A 17,902-nucleotide genomic window follows, 5' to 3' on the forward strand; every position below is an offset into this window, starting at 1 on the left:
AAAATCAATAAGCTAATTAACAACCTCACAACTGTTGCAATTTTCTTTTCTTTCTTTTTTTTTTTTTTAAATTTTTTTGTTGTGCCATGTGGCATGCAGGATCTTAGTTCCCCGGCCAGGGATCAAACCTGTGTCCCCTGCAGTGGAAGCGTGGAGTCTTAACCACTGGACCACCAGGGAAGTCCCACAATTTTCTCTTTTTATATATTTCAATAAAATTCAGATTCCCGAGGAGAATTTCCCATTTTCAGCATAAATTTCAGTACTCTTCAAAAGAAGCCCAGACTTACTTAAATGACTGTCATTACTAAAGTGGTTAAGTCATCTGATAGTGATTCTCATTTTCTTGACCACATTAGATCTTAAAATAATGCACATTTTCCTAAGAGCTTGCCACTTTATTGCTGAAATATCTTCTGAGACAGGTACCTCATTGCCAATAAGCCATGGAAAAGGCAGGTGCTAGAACTTACTACATTTGTCTTTTGGAGAAAATATTGCTTCTGTGTTTTCAGGTGGGTAATTGGGAATATCCAGCAGTACAAAAGAACATGGTGAGGCTAGCTCTTGTTGCTTGACATGCAAGGAAGGTATTTTCCTTTCATTTGCCTTTGTTGTGTCATTCTAGGATTGGAGAGGTTGGGGAGAGTGTGGATTGGATGTCCCTACGTATATAAAAAATACAATTGTAAATAAAATTGTTACATATGAATATCCAGATGTAATCTGTCATAGCTTATTTTTAGTTTATTTAGTCTTGTTCCAAAATGTGTGTATAAAAAGATGTATGCAGGGGGAAAAGGGTTTGACAGGAAATAGCACAACATGTTAGTAGCATTCTCTGAATGAAGTGATTTTCAATTTGTGTTATATATTTCCCTGTTTGTTCCCAACTTATTTGACAGTGAGCATGTACTAATTTATATTCAGAATAATAAACTTAATTCCATTTTGAAATCCACACATATAAAATACCACATGACAATGAGATTCAGATATATTAGTTCTTGCTAAAAACACGAGGGATTGTGGCAGATTTTTGTTACTCCAATATTCCATGTTCCAAAGATTAAGATCTCTTTCTACAGAAAAGAAAAGTTTATGCATGAGCTCCTGAATGGGTTCTGAGTTAAAAGGCATATTATTGGAATATGGTCAAGAAAGCCAAGGGCCCATGAACATTCTTGAGTAACTCACATTTCACATTTTAAGAGTTATTGACTCTTTTACTTAAAATGTAAAATTTAATTTAATTCAAATTTAATTGAAATTTATTTATTTGTGTTTTAGTTATTGACGCTTAATTAATGTGAAATTATATTGCCCTAGCTTTATAGCTGAAGAAAATTTATGAGAAGGACTCACCCACTTTTAATAAATCAGAGTCCATTTTAGCCATGGATAATTTTGGCTACATTTTATGTAGTACTCCATCAATGAAATGGAAATGGGAATGAGAATGAAGAAAAAAATGAGAAAGTAAATGTGGGCTTCACAAAGGGGAAACACAATATGTAAAAATACACAATAAAAAATAAACTGAGGGACTTCCCTGGTGGTACAGTGGTTAAGACTTCATGCTTCCACTATAAGGGGCACAGGTTCAATCCCTGGTCAGGGAACTAGGATCCCATTATGCCACACAGTGAGGCCAAAAAAAAACAAAGAAAAAAATAAACTAGGAATTAAGTGCCTTTAGACTTTTTCAAACATCAACTAATTTAAACTTGGAGAGGAAAAATAGAAAACATAACTTGTTTTAAAACCGTGCCTATTCAAACCTGAAAAGTATTTTCCTTAAAAAAAATTCCCCAGTTTAAACTGTGGAAAGTGAAAGGAATTATAGAAATTATGAGCACATCTGAACTAAAGAATAAATCTTCATAACTCAATGTTATTTTAAGCCAGTATAGGGATTTTACCTAGAAATTTTTTCTTCCTCCTAAATATTTAAACACTATCATAATCACAGTTTGCAGAAAGCTGGAACTGAGCTGATGTTAATAACAGCTGTTAGCACAACTGATCCACAATACCTAATGGCTTCAAATGTGTGTTTCTGCCAGTTCCGCGTGAAACTGTTTTTGTTTCTTTTCTCAGTTCTGAAATTGCTCCTTTATGATACAACCTCCAAATATGCTGTGGAAATTATGGAATTTCATTGTTTATCATGAAAACCAAGCAGAATTGGAAGAATTTAGCTATCAAGCTTGCACTTTTTTTTAAATAGTAAAAAGTCAGATATATTAATTCTGTTAAAACTGCCTTTAGCAATCTATTCTTGTTATTCTTTTATCCTTTTTGACTATCTCAATGTGGTCAAACTAAAATATTAAAATTTATACATATAAGTGTATATATATATTTAATTGCTTTTAAGCATTTTAGGAAAACTCTATATAAAGTGTTTCCTAGTTTGAGTGAGAATTGATTGTTGTATTGTCTGTGGTGATGGTGATAATAATGATAAAACAGCTACTTCATGAACTAACACTAATGGATTTATGTAATGCATTTCCTTTAGACCTTAGCAACTATGTATCGCACGTTTAGAAATGCGATGTTGGGTCAGAACTCTAGTTCAACTGTCTTCGTGTTCTTTATCTGAGAATGGTACAATGATACTTGGAGGAAGAATATGAGTACCATTACCTCTAGGATATCAACTGTGAAGCCTGGGCTAGTTAAAATCTAAGTTAAAAATCTATCATTTCTGAATGGATCTAAATTTTACCTACTTATATTTCTACTCTGAATTACTTCTCTCTGTTATGATACTCATATATTTATTTGACTATGTATCTTAATTTGTTTTTTGTTTTTTCCCTTAAAATTGAGACTTTACAACTGCAGGAGATGTGTCCTGGTTTTAAAGTTTTTTAGTTCAATTTAGATATATCTAAAGATTTTTAAAGTTTTAGTTTATCTAGGTGAAGACACTGTGGTTTGAAAGAGAAGGTCATTTCTCTGGAAGGAAAGCCAACTATCTCATTCTAAAGGTTTAATGGTGTTTAAGACAAGTTTAACGACCTCATAAAGAACATTCTAGTACCACTGATAACACTGAAAGATACAGATACATTTTAATGACCCAACAGAGTCCACTTGAAATTGAAAACCTACTCTAAAATTGTAGTAAAAAAAAGTAAAAACATCTAAGTAAGCCTTATCAAAAAGCTATGAATAGATCTTTCTACGAACAGTAATCATCTGTATTCCTACCCACTAATTCAGGTCATTAAAATGCTTTTTTTTTTTTTAAGAAATCTCCATTTTAATTTTTATTTATTAATTTATTTATTTATGGCTGTGTTGGGTCTTCGTTTCTGTGCGAGGGCTTTCTCTAGTTGCGGCAAGTGGGGGGGTCACTCTGCATCACGGTGTGCGGGCCTCTCACTATCGCGGCCCCTCTTGTTGCGGAGCACAGGCTCCAGATGCGCAGGCTCAGTAGTTGTGGCTCACGGGCCTAGCTGCTCCGCGGCATGTGGGATCTTCCCAGACCAGGGCTTGAACCCGTGTCCCCTGCATTGGCAGGCGGATTCTCAACCACTGCGCCACCAGGGAAGCCCTAAAATGCTTTTAAAAAGCATTTAATCATTTTTTCTTTGTAGAAATTATTCAACTCTGGTGAGCCACTGTGTGCCCTGGACAGGCCTTCCTGTTTCTTTTTAGAGCTTCACTTATCTTTGTCTTCTTTGGTAACGTCCTTGGTTTTTAGACTTCTCTACTGTTCCTGGTTGGACAAAGCCTTTCTCCAGGGACCACAACTTCTTCACATGCCACACATGAAAAAATTTGGCTAAAATTTAGCCAATTTTCATTGAAAAATAAAGAAAACATCATTTGACCTTCTTGTTTTCAATGTTTAGGTTTTTCAGAGAAAGGAATCCTCCCAAATTTGTGGAATTCCCTGGTGTCCCGGAATTTTTCTCTTCAAAGCAGAGTCTTTTCAGATTTGTCTTCCTCAATGAAAAATTGATATGTCAAATAACCATACTCATATGAGTAGAGGAAGTAAAGACTGAGAGCTACTTTACAAAGTTGAGCTTTACAAAGTTGAGAAAAAATATATAATTATTTTACTTCCAAAGGCTAAATTTTAAATCATACTTTTTGCCTTAGTCAAACTTGATGGAAAGTTTGGAAGGAAAAATTAACTCCTTTGTATAAAATATATTTGTAAAATTCAAACCTATTTGAAACTTACTGCCCCCTTCAGACTACATATGTTCAAATCCCTGTCCTGCTGTTTACTAGCTGTGTGGCTTTGGGCTCATCACTTAACCTCTCTGTGTCTCGGTTTCCTCATCTGGAAGCAAAAACATAGTATCTATCTCATTGCATTTTTGTATGGATTAAATGCAGCTTGGCACATAATAATCATTCAATAAATGCTAATTATCATCATCATTACCATCTATTTCACCCAGTGTCATCAGTATATACGGGTATGTGTTTAGCTAGAAGGAGAACATACCTAATTAGAGAATAGAGTTACACACTGTCATGCATTTTGTATGTAAAACACAAATTAACTCCTTATTTGAAACAATGGAGAAATGGCTGCATCAGATTTAATAGATGCCAGATTTTTATAAAGGATCTTTACTTCTAGGATCTTAATATTAAATACATGAGTGGTGAGAAACCTATTAAATCTCAGAAGAGTAGGAATTTGGAGCTAGGATACCTACTCATCTTTGGACTCTGAAGTGGTGAATCAAAGAACCAACTAAACGAGAGCCTGTTCCTCTAGGCCACTATATGTCTGATATCAGTATTTCCCCTTGTTTTAAAGGTTCGTTGGGGTGATAAAGGATCTACGGAGGAAGGTGCAAGGCTAGAGAAAGCCAAAAATGCTGTGGTGACCATTCCTGAAGAACCAGAGGAGCCCCTTAGGCCCAGACCACCTCGACCCAAACCCACACTCCAGCCTCCTCAGACAAAGTGGTACACGCCAATTAAGGTGACTGTTCAAACTTTGTGGGATTTAATGGCAACTTCCTAGAGAAACTGTAATCCTTTTAGTCTCCCTGCCCACCCTCCCCAACCATCTGCAGGAGGACCAAGGTATATCAAATAACAGACATTTGGTTTACCTTATAACAACTGAATATTTCTCAGTAACAAGAAACTCCATTTTTGTTATTTATTTATTCATTAAATTTATGAAAGAAATGAGAGGAGAAAATAAGGCTTTACCTTCTTCAGTTTAGCTCATTTATTTAACAAGCAGAGGCCGAGTACATTCCCCAGGGATTTACAGATCATGTTTCCCTTTAGGGTCGGCTGGATGCACTCTGGGCTTTGTTGCGGAGGCAGTATGACCGGGTGTCCTTGATGCGACCTCAGGAAGGAGATGAGGTTTGTATGTGGGGATGTGTTAGGAAAATAGTGACCGCTCAGGTGTGTATAAGGAAGGGAGGGAAATAATAATCAAAAAGAACCTAAAGTCCTCATTACAGCTGAAGAAGGAATTATTATTGTCTCATGCAAATTCCTATTACGTAGGGTGCTTAATAAATGATTATCTATCGTTAGAATATGTCTTCAAGCCACAGTTTAACACGAGGCCCTTTTCAAGTAACATAAAAATTAAGGTCCACTGTACACATACTTTAATAAGCACACTCAGTGCTTCAGCCTTTGACTTGGACGACATCACGTTCTGTTCTGACGTTTTACCCAGTGGGGAGGGCAGAGTGGGGATTAGTAAGTCTTCCTAACATTTACTAGCATTGAGGCCTGGGGTACATGCCTCAGATCCTCTGTTGCTTTAGGTATAAATAAGCATTTTCCTGCCTTCAAAGTTGATTTAATCTAATTTCTTGAAAATGTGAAAGTGCTTTGCAAGTTATAAAGCGTTATGGACATCTGCAATGGTGAGATACACACACACACTTATGTATAAAAATACATACATAAATACATACACACATATATGTGTATGCATTTTCCCTATCAAGGAAGCCTTTTTTTAAAAAAATATTTATTTATTTAGTTAGTTGCGCCAGGTCTTAGGTGCGTCCCACAGGCTCCTTAGTTGAGGCACATGGGCTCCTCAGTTGTGGCATGCGAACTCTTAGTTGCGGCATGCGTGTGGGATCTAGTTCCCTGGCCAGGATTGAACCTGGGCCCCCTGCATTGAGAGCACAGAGTCTTAACCACTGTGCCACCAGGGAAGTCCCAAGGAAGCCTTTTGAGGCTTTTTTATTTTTGGAAATTTGGCTAGAATTACTCCAGCTTTATAATTTCTTTAATATATAAGCACTATTTCCTGTTGTATCGATGTAAGAAAAATAGTTTAAAACCTTTTCATATGTAACAATGAGCAGGTTTGGTTCAGAGACACAATACTGTTAGTAATAATAACAGAATCTTTTCATTGTGTGTCAACGTGATCATCATTCTGTTTTAACAAGTGCATGAACTTCATTCATTTCAGCTTCAGAGGACATTAGGTTATTCAGGTCTGATGGGCTTTTTTTTTAAAGGATGAAATAATTGATGAGATTAATATTTATTTTTCAGTGCCAAGCTATATTTAGTGTTATATGATTCTAGCTAGGTGTTTAAAATACCAAAACATCTAAATTTTTAGATCTTACTTCTATGAGATGGAGGTAGTTTTTTTTTTTTTTTTTTTTTTTTTTTTTTTTTTTTTTTTTTTTTTTTTAAAAGGATTTTCTTATTTATTTATTTATTTATTTTATTTTTGGCTGTGTTGGGTCTTCGGTTCCTGCGAGGGCTTTCTCCAGTTGCGGCAAGCGGGGGCCACTCTTCATCGCGGTGCGGGGACCGCTCTTCATCGCGGTGCGCGGGCCTTTCTCTATCGCGGCCCCTCCCGTTGCGGGGCACAGGCTCCAGACGCGCAGGCTCAGTAGTTGTGGCTCACGGGCCCAGCTGCTCCGTGGCATGTGGGATCTTCCCAGACCAGGGCTCAAACCCGTGTCCCCTGCATTGGCAGGCAGCTTCTCAACCACTGCGCCACCAGGGAAGCCCGGAGGTAGTTTTATAAACATCTGAGTTCAGCCATTTGGAGAAGCAATTTAAGAAAATATTCCTGGAATATTCCCAACAGATCATTTACCCTTTGCTTGGACCATAAGTAAAGAGAACCAGGTGGTTTATGAAGCAGCCTCTTTCATTACCAAACCACTGTGGTTAATAGAAATTTCCTATATTTAATGAAATTTGTGCCCCTGTTTAAATTAATGCATGATCTGGAGTTCTGCTTCTGGAACAACATATAACAACACTATTCTTCAATATTCTAGACTTTTACTTTACAGGTTTTTAAATTGTTTTCATGTGTTATCTTAGTTTTCTGTCCCCCAAGTTAGACATTAGCTCATTTGTTCAATAAGTTTCATCCTTTTGAGTGTTGGGTATAGTGCTAGCACTAAAGATGTATTAGCAAAAACAGAGAGTGGTTCCAGGACTCTTGTCAGTACTTTCTGTATTCTTTTAACTCTCATGATTAAAATTTAGTTTTTGGCCTTTTTTCACTCGTACTAATTTTGACTTAATTCAATAATTTTTGCATTATAAATATGCACAAGTAATGGCATTAGGTGATACTGGGGAGTGGGTACAAACTATAACCTTTGCCCTAAGAAACCTAAAATTTGTTTGGGAAACAAGATACATACAAAAATAAAATTTATTCCAGAATGTGATCTGGGCCATTTATAGGTAGGTGTCAAGTACTCTTGAGTGTATAGAGGAAGAGAGATTAACTCTTCCTGGAGGAATTTGGGAATGCTTCTTCAAAAATACAGGCCTTCTATCTTTGAAAATGAGTAGGGTTTCATCAGGTGAAGTTAGGTGGAATGGGTATTTCCACAGATGAAGCATCATGAACAAAATCTCTGAGGCAGCCAAGAACAGTGGTTTGTGGATTACAAGATAGTTAGGGGCAAACATGACCTTCAAAGTCCAGGGGAAGAGAAATTTTTGACAATACTCTGTGATAAGTGTCTTTTGGTGTCCATTTGATCAATCTTGTTGTGATTTACACTTTGTGTCCTGTTTAATTAATCTTTCCCTACTCTGATGTCATAAAGATGTTCTTTTGTATTGTCTTCAGAAAGTTTAAAAAAATTTTACCTTTAGTCCATCTGGAATTTATCTTTGTAAAATAAGGTAAAGCAAGGTACTAATTTTATTATTTTCTTGTGTGTGTTAATAGTAAGCTGTCCCAGGACCATTTATTTTATTTATTCATTTATTTTTCCATGTGTTTGTGTTTTTTACATTTTTTTCCCCTGTAATTGATTTCTAATCTCATAGTGTTGTGGTCAGAAAAGATGCTTGATATGATTTCAATTTTCTTGAATTTACTGAGGCTTGATTTGTGACCCAAGATGTGATCTATCCTGTAGAATGTTCCATGCACACTTGAGAAGAAAGTGTAATCTGCTGTTTTTGGATGGAATGTCCTATAAATATCAATTAAATCTATCTGTTCTATTGTGTCATTTAAAGCTTGTGTTTCCTTATTAATTTTCAGTCTGGATGATCTGTCCATCAGTGTAAGTGAGGTGATAAAGTCCCCCAGTATTACTGTGTTACTGTCGATTTCCTCTTTTATAGCTGTTAGCATTTGCCTTATGTATTGTGGTGCTCCTATGTTGGGTGCACATAGATGTATAATTGTTATATCTTCTTCTTGGATTGATCCATTGATCTTTATGTAGTATCCTTCCTTGTCTCTTTCTTTATCTTAAAGTCTAGTTTTTCTGATATGAGTATTGCTACTCCAGCTTTCTTTTGATTTCCATTTTCAGGGAATATCTTTTTCCATCCCCTCACTTTCAGTCTGTATGTGTCCCTAGATCTCAAGTGGGTCTCTTGTAAACAGCATATATTTGAGTCTTGTTTTTGTATCCATTCAGCGAGCCTGTGTCTTTTGGTTGGAGCATTTAATTCATTCACATTTAAGGTAATTATTGATATGTATGTTCCTATTACCATTTTCTTAAGTTTTTTGGGTTTGTTTTTGTAGGTCCTTTTCTTCTCTTGTGTTTCCCACTTAGAGAAGTTCCTTTAGCATTTGTTGTAGAGCTGGTTTGGTGGTGCTGAATTCTCTTAGCTTTTGCTTGTCTGTAAAGCTTTTGATTTCTCCGTCAAATCTGAATGAGATCCTTGCAGGTTAGAGTAATCTTGGTTGTAGGTTCTTCCCTTTCATCACTTTAAATATATCATGGCACTCCCTTCTGGCTTGTAGAGTTACTGCTGAGAAATCAGCTGTTAACCTTATGGGAGTTATTTGTTGTTTTTCCCTTGCTGCTTTCAATAATTTTTCTTTGTCTTTAATTTTTGCCAGTTTGATTACTATGTGTCTTTGCGTATTTCTCCTTGGGTTTATCCTGTATGGGACTCTCTGCACTTCCTGGACTTGGGTGGCTATTTCCTTTCCCATGTTAGGGAAGTTTTCGACTATAATCTCTTCAAATATTTTATCGGGTCCTTTCTCTCTCTCTTCTCCTTCTGGGACCCCTATAATGCGAATGTCGTTGCGTTTAATGTTGTCCCGGAAGTCTCTTAGGCTGTCTTCATTTCTTTTCATTCTTTTTTCCTTATTCTGTTCTGCAGCAGTGAATTCCACCATTCTGTCTTCCAGGTCACTTATCCATTCTTCTGCCTCAGTTATTCTGCTATTGATTCCTTCTAGTGTATTTTTCATCTCAGTTATTATATTGTTCATCTCTGTTTGTTTGTTCTTTAATTCTTCTAGATCTTTGTTAAACATTTCTTGCATCTTCTCGATCTTTGCCTCCATTCTTTTTCCAAGGTCCTGGATCATCTTCTCTATCATTATTCTGAATTCTTTTTCTGGAAGATTGCCTATCTCCACTTCATTTAGTTGTTTTTCTGAGGTTTTATCTTGTTCCTTTATCTGGTACATAGCCTTCTGCCTTTTCATCTTGTCTATCTTTCTGTGAATGTGGTTTTTGTTCCACAGGCTGCAGGATTGTAGTTCTTCTTGCTTCTGCTGTCTGCCCTCTGGTGGATGAGGCTATCTCCCAGGACCATTTATTAAAGGTTCTTTTTAAAGAAAAGAAAAAAAAAAGATAGTCTGGAAGTTGGGGATTAAAACCAGAATGGAAGGGAATAGACGATATTGATATCGATATTGGGAATAGATGATAAGAAATCTTTCAGTTTGGATAAATTGATATATTTGTGCTTTTGAATGATGCATTGTACTCATTCTTTTATTCATTCAACAAATATTTATCTAGTGTCTAACATGTACCAAGCACATTGTTAGATACCAAGTAAATCTAACATTCTTCTTAAATTATAGTGCTAGAATATTCTACATGTTGCCCCAGCAGGTTAAGTCATCATTCATTTTTCCATGATTGAAGAGTAATGTTTCCTTTATTTTGACCAAAATTTCCTTTGTTTTTTAGTAATTTGGTCACACTTCTGTCTAATAAAATCCTAAAGCCTTTTATTCTAACTCTTGGGGTTAAATTGTTTCAGAATTCAGAATTTTTCAGATTTTAGGAATCTGATACAGTCCATATATCATATTTCATGTAAAGCATCATCTCCTCAGCTCATTATTGAGACAGTCTGCTACAGAAATATTAATTGCTACAAGTGGATAAATATAGACCATAAATACTCTCAAGTTAGTTCAGGTTAGGTTTTGGTGACAGACTTAACACAAAACTTTCAGTTTTCAAAGATTTTGTATTTCAAAAATATAGACAAAAGATAGTAAACTTTTATTGTGTTATTAACTAAAATTCCAATTTTTTCACTCTTCACCTATAGATGTGATTTATGATTTTTTAATTTGTTTTTATTTAAATGCAGGACTTTAAGCTTAGTAAATATCAATTGTTAGTGCAATTAATTGATTTGCTTTTCCGTCAAATATATGATTCTATATGTGCCTGACACAGTCTGACTTAATCTTTTTTCATAGTACCTATTCTTGATGGCTTTGCTACTTCCAGAATTTTTGTCACTTAGTTCAAGCCACTGTTCAGACCTCAGTGGGGTACTCCATGAGAGCCTTGTCCACAGGTTGACACTCTACACAGTTAATTGACATGAATACGGTAAAGCTAGGAGCCCACCAATAGTATAAACTCAGTTTACCATCATATTCCAAGGATATTTAATAAATTTTGTTAAATAGTTTGCTGAATTTAATTTGTTTAATAGTTTGCTGAACATATATTTATGTATTCCCCCATCTAACCAAACCAGTGATCCAAAATTATTTGATCATGGAAATTAGGTAAGTGTGATATGATTTGCTCTTTTGCTTCTGATTCTTGCTATGATCCTTTATAATATTTATTATTTTTTTAATCTGGGGTTTGATGTCAAATCTATAGTTATCAGCATATAACTTTTTTCCTTTCGAAAACCTGGGAGATCTTTGCCCTCCCCTTTTTTTTATTTCTCATCTCCCCATTTTTCATGTTTCACAAAGATTATTAAGAATATCTGAGTTTCTTTCAACTCCACATCATCTATCAGATCCTCTTTATTTGATGGAATTAATTCCAATATAAAATTCCTGTCCCCCATACATACATGACTATAACCTGTATTTTTTCAGAGCTTAAATTATAGAATTACCCAGCAAGAATCATTCCAATACTGTGGCAGAATTAGTGTTCTGTATGTTATTAGGACAACTGAAGAGTCCCTACATTTGTTATATATTTACATTATGTTTTAGGAAGTCAGCATACTGTTTCGGTTGTATGATCTCTAGAATGCTTTCCTTCCCCCACTCCTTCCTTCCTTCCTCCCTCCCTCCTTACCTCCCTCCCTCCCTCCCTTCCTGCTTTCCCTCCCTCCCTCCCTTCCTTCCTTTCATTCATCCATCTAATCTGTTTCTTCTCAAACACATTTATCTTCACTATGCTTTCACTTACACAGTTGCTAATTTCTTATACCAGTTTATGCATTTCTTATACACTGTGCTTATTTTCTTTTTGGCTTCTTCTTCCGAATGAAGTTTTTCAATTGCTCTATTCTTTTCCTTATGAACACAGTAAGTATTGTTATTGGTAAGGCCAACCCGTGTGACTCTGTGTACTTGTGCCCCAAAGAATCTGAACCAATCATAGGACACTTAATCATAGTAAATATTTGGTGGATTTTATTTAAAAGACTTTATAATAACTGGAATACATCAAATATTATTATCCAAAAAGTAATATTTAATTATTTGTCTAAATAAAATCATGTTTGCATGGTGCATGGCATAATCTGTATTATAGTAGACACTCCAGCATCCCACAAATTTTATTTAAAAAAAAAACATATAATATTTTAAAAATTCCAGTACTTTTTTTGCTTTAAAGTAGCTTTCATTTGAGAAACTTTATTTACCTAGTAAGAAATTGAGGACTCAGAGGCAGAAAGAGAATAAGGGATTTAGAGGATATTTGGCCCAGCTAATTTTGATGTATGATATAAAGGTGGGGTGATTTGCTTTGGTAATGCTTTATCTATACATGAGAAAAAGACCATGGCTCACTGTTACCTTCTGTTAGTGGTAGAAGTTACCGTGGCTAGTTAGTGAAGCTCTCAAAAATTAAACTGCCTGAACTCTATGGTTTTTATCAATTTAGTTTATACAGACATGGTTTGTCTCATAGGATTACATGGGGTAGAGAAAAATTTAAATTTAGGAGACTAAGATGTCCAAGTAGCAGTGTCCTCTAGTTTTCTGGCCATTTGTTGCTTTGGATTTTCTAGGCAAGCCAGGGCATAATCGTTGAATGAGAAAATGTCTTGGAGTTTTTTCTGATAGCTTTAGATAACTAGACTTACCTATGATTAGGTTCCATCAACATAAGGAAGGGTAAAATTATGTCTTCAAAGTTACTCCCCTGAAACCAATCAGTACTTGATTAAACTAAGTTAAAATATTGATCTCAAATTACTCAGACTACTCATGAAAGATTTCATAAATACTATATATACGGTATGTGTACTATATATATGGTATATGTAGGTATATATATGTACTGATATTGATTCGACTAAAAAGGTTTGTCTCTGCATATCAAATAGTTCATTGGAACAAATGTTATTAGCTATTCAAGTCCAGTTCTTTTTAAGAGAAACTTTCTTATCAACATATAAATTGGTGAATACATTTTGCAAATAATTTTGTTATTTTCCTGTGCTTGTAAAGGCTTATGTATGTTTACTTTTGATTATGCTTCTTATGAACTGTGTGTGTAATGGTATAGGAGGGGTGTGTGTGTGTGTGTGTGTGTGTGTGTGTTTAAAGCAATTTGTACATTGTAGAGATTAGGAGGACTTTTGGAAACATTTTCATATCATTAGACATGGATGCAGTTTGTTTCATATTGTCAAGAAACAAATGAGAATGCTTTCTCATTTCTGAATTTTAAAGGAACAGTCACACTTTTCTTAAAAAAAAAAAAAAAAAGACACAACAAACTACACTGTTGGAGAGACAGTAAAACACAATTGTTTTCAGGTTTTGGCTGATGGTTCCAAAATAACACAACCTCTGCCTAGTCAACGGCGTATTTTCTACCTTGGAAACCACTCTTGTCATTTATTTATAAATTGTTTACTGTAGATTCTGCCTCTTGAGAGTTTAGTTTAATAAACAAATCAGGGTACGTAGGACTAAACTGGGAGTCACGCACACTTACTGTGCAAGTCCCATCACGCTGAATTTCAAGCCAAATGCTCTCCTTTTATGGCTCAGAGACCGCACCGGGCTCATTTGCAGAATGCACTGCTGAATTGAAGTCCTTGATCAAGTAATTGAAGTTCAGGCATCAAGAATCCAAGTGGCGCGAGAGATCTCTCGCTCTGCCCCTCGCTCCCGCTACCTATGGACGCCGCCAGCCCCTGCCGAGGTGGCGGGGTCCGCGGGCTGCACGCAGCCGGGCCCGGGCTTTGATTGTGGCTGCAACTCCTCGCAGTCATGAATGTTGCAGCGCGCCGCGCGTGTCCAGGTGTGAGCGAGCAGGTTGTCACCGACATCTGTTTGCAGCGGCGGCAGCGGCCGCCCCGGCCCGCAGCGAGCGGCCGGATTGTCAGCGGAGGTAGTTGAGAGCGGCAGGACTGTTTTTGGTCTCACACTCGCTGCCTGGAGGCTTGAAACACCAAAGGTAGGAGCGGGGGTGGACACAGCTGCGCTCCCTAACTTGCCTTAGGCACAAATAAAGAGATCTAATGCAGTTTGACTCCGTGGCGGTGGGGAGACGAGGACAGAAAGCCACTTCAGAGACAACTTAACGCTGCAACATCTGCCGCCAAGTTTCCAGGGAGTGACGGGGGACAGCAGGTACAGATCGAAGTCTCCACATAACCTCCATTAAGCCGTGGACTCTTTTGAAGGGCCTCTATCAAACATGCTGGAGTCCGCAGCAGGAGTTTTGTTTGGTTTTCAAAGCGGTGTTTTGTTTTTGCAATAACAAGGTGATTTATAAATGATGCATTACCATGCGTTCTCCTTTTTTTATCCGAAAAGAGAGAGCCAGAGAAGCAGCAAAGCGAAGAAAGAAGAAAGCGCAGCGCTAGTTTGGGAGCTGTTCCACAAACCAATTAAATCTCCAAGGAGCTTCCTGTCTGTAATCGAGGTTATGTTAACCTTCAGACCGCAGCCCCTCGTTCACCAGTAAGCAGACAAATTTAAATACGGCAATAAAAGAATCCTAGTGATAGTAACATCCGTGAAGTACGCCCACTATGTCTGTTTTTAAACTTATAGGGCTTTTTATTACATGGAGATGAAATAGAATTCGATATTTTCCGATGTATTTCATTTTTTAGTAAGACAAAATTTAGAAAATTGCATTGACTTTTTTTTTCCCATTTATAAAGGCGTCATACTGATAGTTGGGTATTAAAAATCAAAAGTAAGAATCACATGTTAACGGAAGCATTTTTCTCTTTTGAGGAAGTTCCCCTTCTCCCACCTAGATTCAGCCGGAAAAAAATTTAAGGATTTGTATAATTTTCGCTGGGAATATTGCAAAAACTCATAATTCTGCACACACACATCTATGGCATAACAGATTTGGTTAAAATATTAGTCTGGCAAGTGAAGCTCCAGGGTATGGTAAGGTAATAAAGATTCCATGGCAATGTAAACTTTTATCATTAATAATATTTAGGCTGCCTCACCTGAGGAAATAGCTGTGCCACCACTGAGATAAAGGAAAGGTGCTGACTTGAAGGTAGCCTTTGGAGTGGGTGCAGCTGGGGAGCAAAGGCCTGGGGAGAAATGCGGGCATGTGGCAAAGTTTTCATCAGTCAGTGGTGAAATAAGCAACATAAATGCGTAGTGAGTTTCCAATTAACCTAAATTTATTACTTGGAGAGGACTTCTGTTAATTGTGCAGATATTTTCATTTTTTAAAATGATTGATGGTAGCTGCTTTTATAAAGAAAAATGTTCATTATAACAGAACTCAATGCCAGTCCTCTGATTTTTAAAAAATCTACAGAAAAAAAAACAAAACAAAAAACCCCCACAAAAACCCAACCTGAGAACATAGGTAGTGCAGGTTCATTTAAAAGGCACCACAGAAGCCTGATAACCGCAGTGGCAGATGATTCAGGCTGGACCTCTGGCTTACATTTCCAGTTCTAGATTTATGTTCACTCCTCTGTCAGTCCTGCTTCTGAATTCTCATGTTCAAAACAAACGGCCTCACCCTCTTCAATGGCAGCTTCTTCAAGGATTCTTACCTTCCCAAGGATCACTCTGAACTCTGTCATGCTTACAAATCACCCAGGGCTCTGTGCTATCAAACCACTTCATCTTCAGATTGAAGAAGCATCTGGAAGGCAGAGATTTTGTGCCACACTGCCTTTAAGTTCCCCATCACATTCGCAAAACGTAAACCACTTGTGTGTGTTTCTGAGCAGTTTGAAACCTTCACTCAGATGATTTGATATGTCAGATGTTTTCGGTGCTTGGAAGTATGCTGCTGATGACTGCATTCTTTTTTTTTCTTTTAATTTTTATTGGAGTGTAGTTGCTTTACAATGTTGTGTTAGTTGCTACTGTACAGCAAAGTGAATCAGCTATACGTATACATATATCCCCTCTTTTTTGGATTTCCTTCCCATTTAGGTCACCACAGAGCACTGAGTAGAGTTCCCAGTAGGTTCTCATAGTTGTCTATTTTATACATCGTATCAATAATGACTGCATTCTTAAACTTAGTTTTTCGATTCCATGTAAATATTTTGTGTCCTATAGCCAAACTTTGTAATAGATTTTAGGTGCTGTAAGATAGCCCTTCATTTTAGCCTTATTGACTCAGTCCTGTTGAACACAAAATGCCACAGTGCTTTCATACTTTTCCTTTTTTATACTTAAATGAAAGAAAAATATCAAAAAATTTAAAAATTGTAAAGTGATTGCTTACATTTTATTTCCATAAGTTCTGAAGTTTTGTATGGTCCTTTAGGCCAATTATGTGGCAACATCACTGGAAAACAGTACCACTAGACTTTTCTATCCCTTATGTTACCACCAGTATCTTTCATTCTTATTATCTCTTGTCATTATATTTCAGGGCATCCTTAAAATACCTTAACTATCCCTTTTAAATTAGTAGAAGGAATTAACTTTCGTTTATACATATTTGAAAGACAAATTTTTACTAGAATAACTCACGTCATGAACACGCCATTGTTACAATTCCACTGTCTGATTTATGAGTGTGTGTGTATATTTGTATGTGTGTGTGTAAAATGTTTAATATAAATATATGTGTATATATATTCCTATACAACATATTTTCTCAGTGTGTATGTCATCAACTAATGTCTGTTTCGGTGGAAAATAAGAAATTCATGAAATAGAGTGCTTTTTGATACCATTTCATAGTTTAAATAAAATCATCTCTTAATTATGCATATAAGCTGGCAAAAGTGTTGACTCAGTTTGGTTCCCTAAAGTGAAATACAGAATATGCAAATTTTAATCATTTAAATTACCAAAAAGCTTTATTTTTTTCAGAGAAAGTATAAATAGAACTTAGATATTTAACTGGCTTTTTACCCCTCTGATCCAAAATAATTTGTATTTAGTGGCATCATATACGTGTTATGTATTAATTTATAAGTTTAGGTAGAGATATTTCTTGGTTAATGTTGATTAACAACGCTTTGATAATCGAGACAAAAATTATTAAATTAGCTTAAATATCCTCAAATTAATGCACTGAGTTTAGAAATAAACCTTTTTTGTCATCAGTGAGCACACTAAAAGAATACTTTGAAAATATCAAGAGTTAGCATTGGTTGTCCAGGGCTAAGTATATTATTTTCTTAGGCTCAATATACAGCTTTGATGTTGAGCACCTTGAGGACATCAATTAAATCATCCAATTGGGAGCAGAAATGTCAGCAAAGATAGAATTTTTAACCTTTCTTTTCCTGTGACTGAGTGCTTTTTGTGTAGCCTTTATGTAATTTTAATTACAGAAGATTAGATTTATATTTATTTAAATAAATCATTTTAAAATTTCTAATAATTTACAAAAATCTATATTATTTTGTATATGTTAAATCTTCAGTTTTCAATTTAGAGCTCAAAAGATATAGTCCAAGGAGGGAAAAAAGTACATTATTTTGTAGACAGTTTATTACTTTAACAGAGTGCATAATGATGGTGTCTTTATGTCTACCAGACCCCCATTTATAAGTTTAGTTTAAGGCAACCTTCATAACGCAGTTACAAAAATCGGCCTGAGTAGAAAGCTTTTATTGCCCCCTTTTTAAAAATGAATTTATATTAATACATTACATAAATATATACTTTTAAGGAGAAATAAATGACATTTTGGCTAAATAGCTTTCATTTCCTTTTCTTTTTTCCAAATAAAATACTATAATTTTTATAATATACACT

The 17,902-nt window shown here is 35.9% G+C and overlaps 1 protein-coding gene across 1 annotated transcript in view; it reads left to right on the forward strand.

The window, feature by feature from the left end:
- ANTXR2 (ANTXR cell adhesion molecule 2) overlaps window positions 1-17,902 on the forward strand; it is a 154,600-nt gene that overhangs the window by 87,594 nt on the left and 49,104 nt on the right. The window contains exons 15-16 of the mRNA XM_007165603.3: window positions 4,799-4,966; window positions 5,284-5,364. Coding sequence (XP_007165665.2) covers window positions 4,799-4,966; window positions 5,284-5,364 — 249 coding nt within the window. The remainder of the gene's footprint in view (window positions 1-4,798; window positions 4,967-5,283; window positions 5,365-17,902) is intronic.

The sequence above is a fragment of the Balaenoptera acutorostrata genome, chromosome 5 (genome assembly GCF_949987535.1).
Source record: "Balaenoptera acutorostrata chromosome 5, mBalAcu1.1, whole genome shotgun sequence".
Lineage (NCBI taxonomy): Eukaryota > Metazoa > Chordata > Mammalia > Artiodactyla > Balaenopteridae > Balaenoptera > Balaenoptera acutorostrata.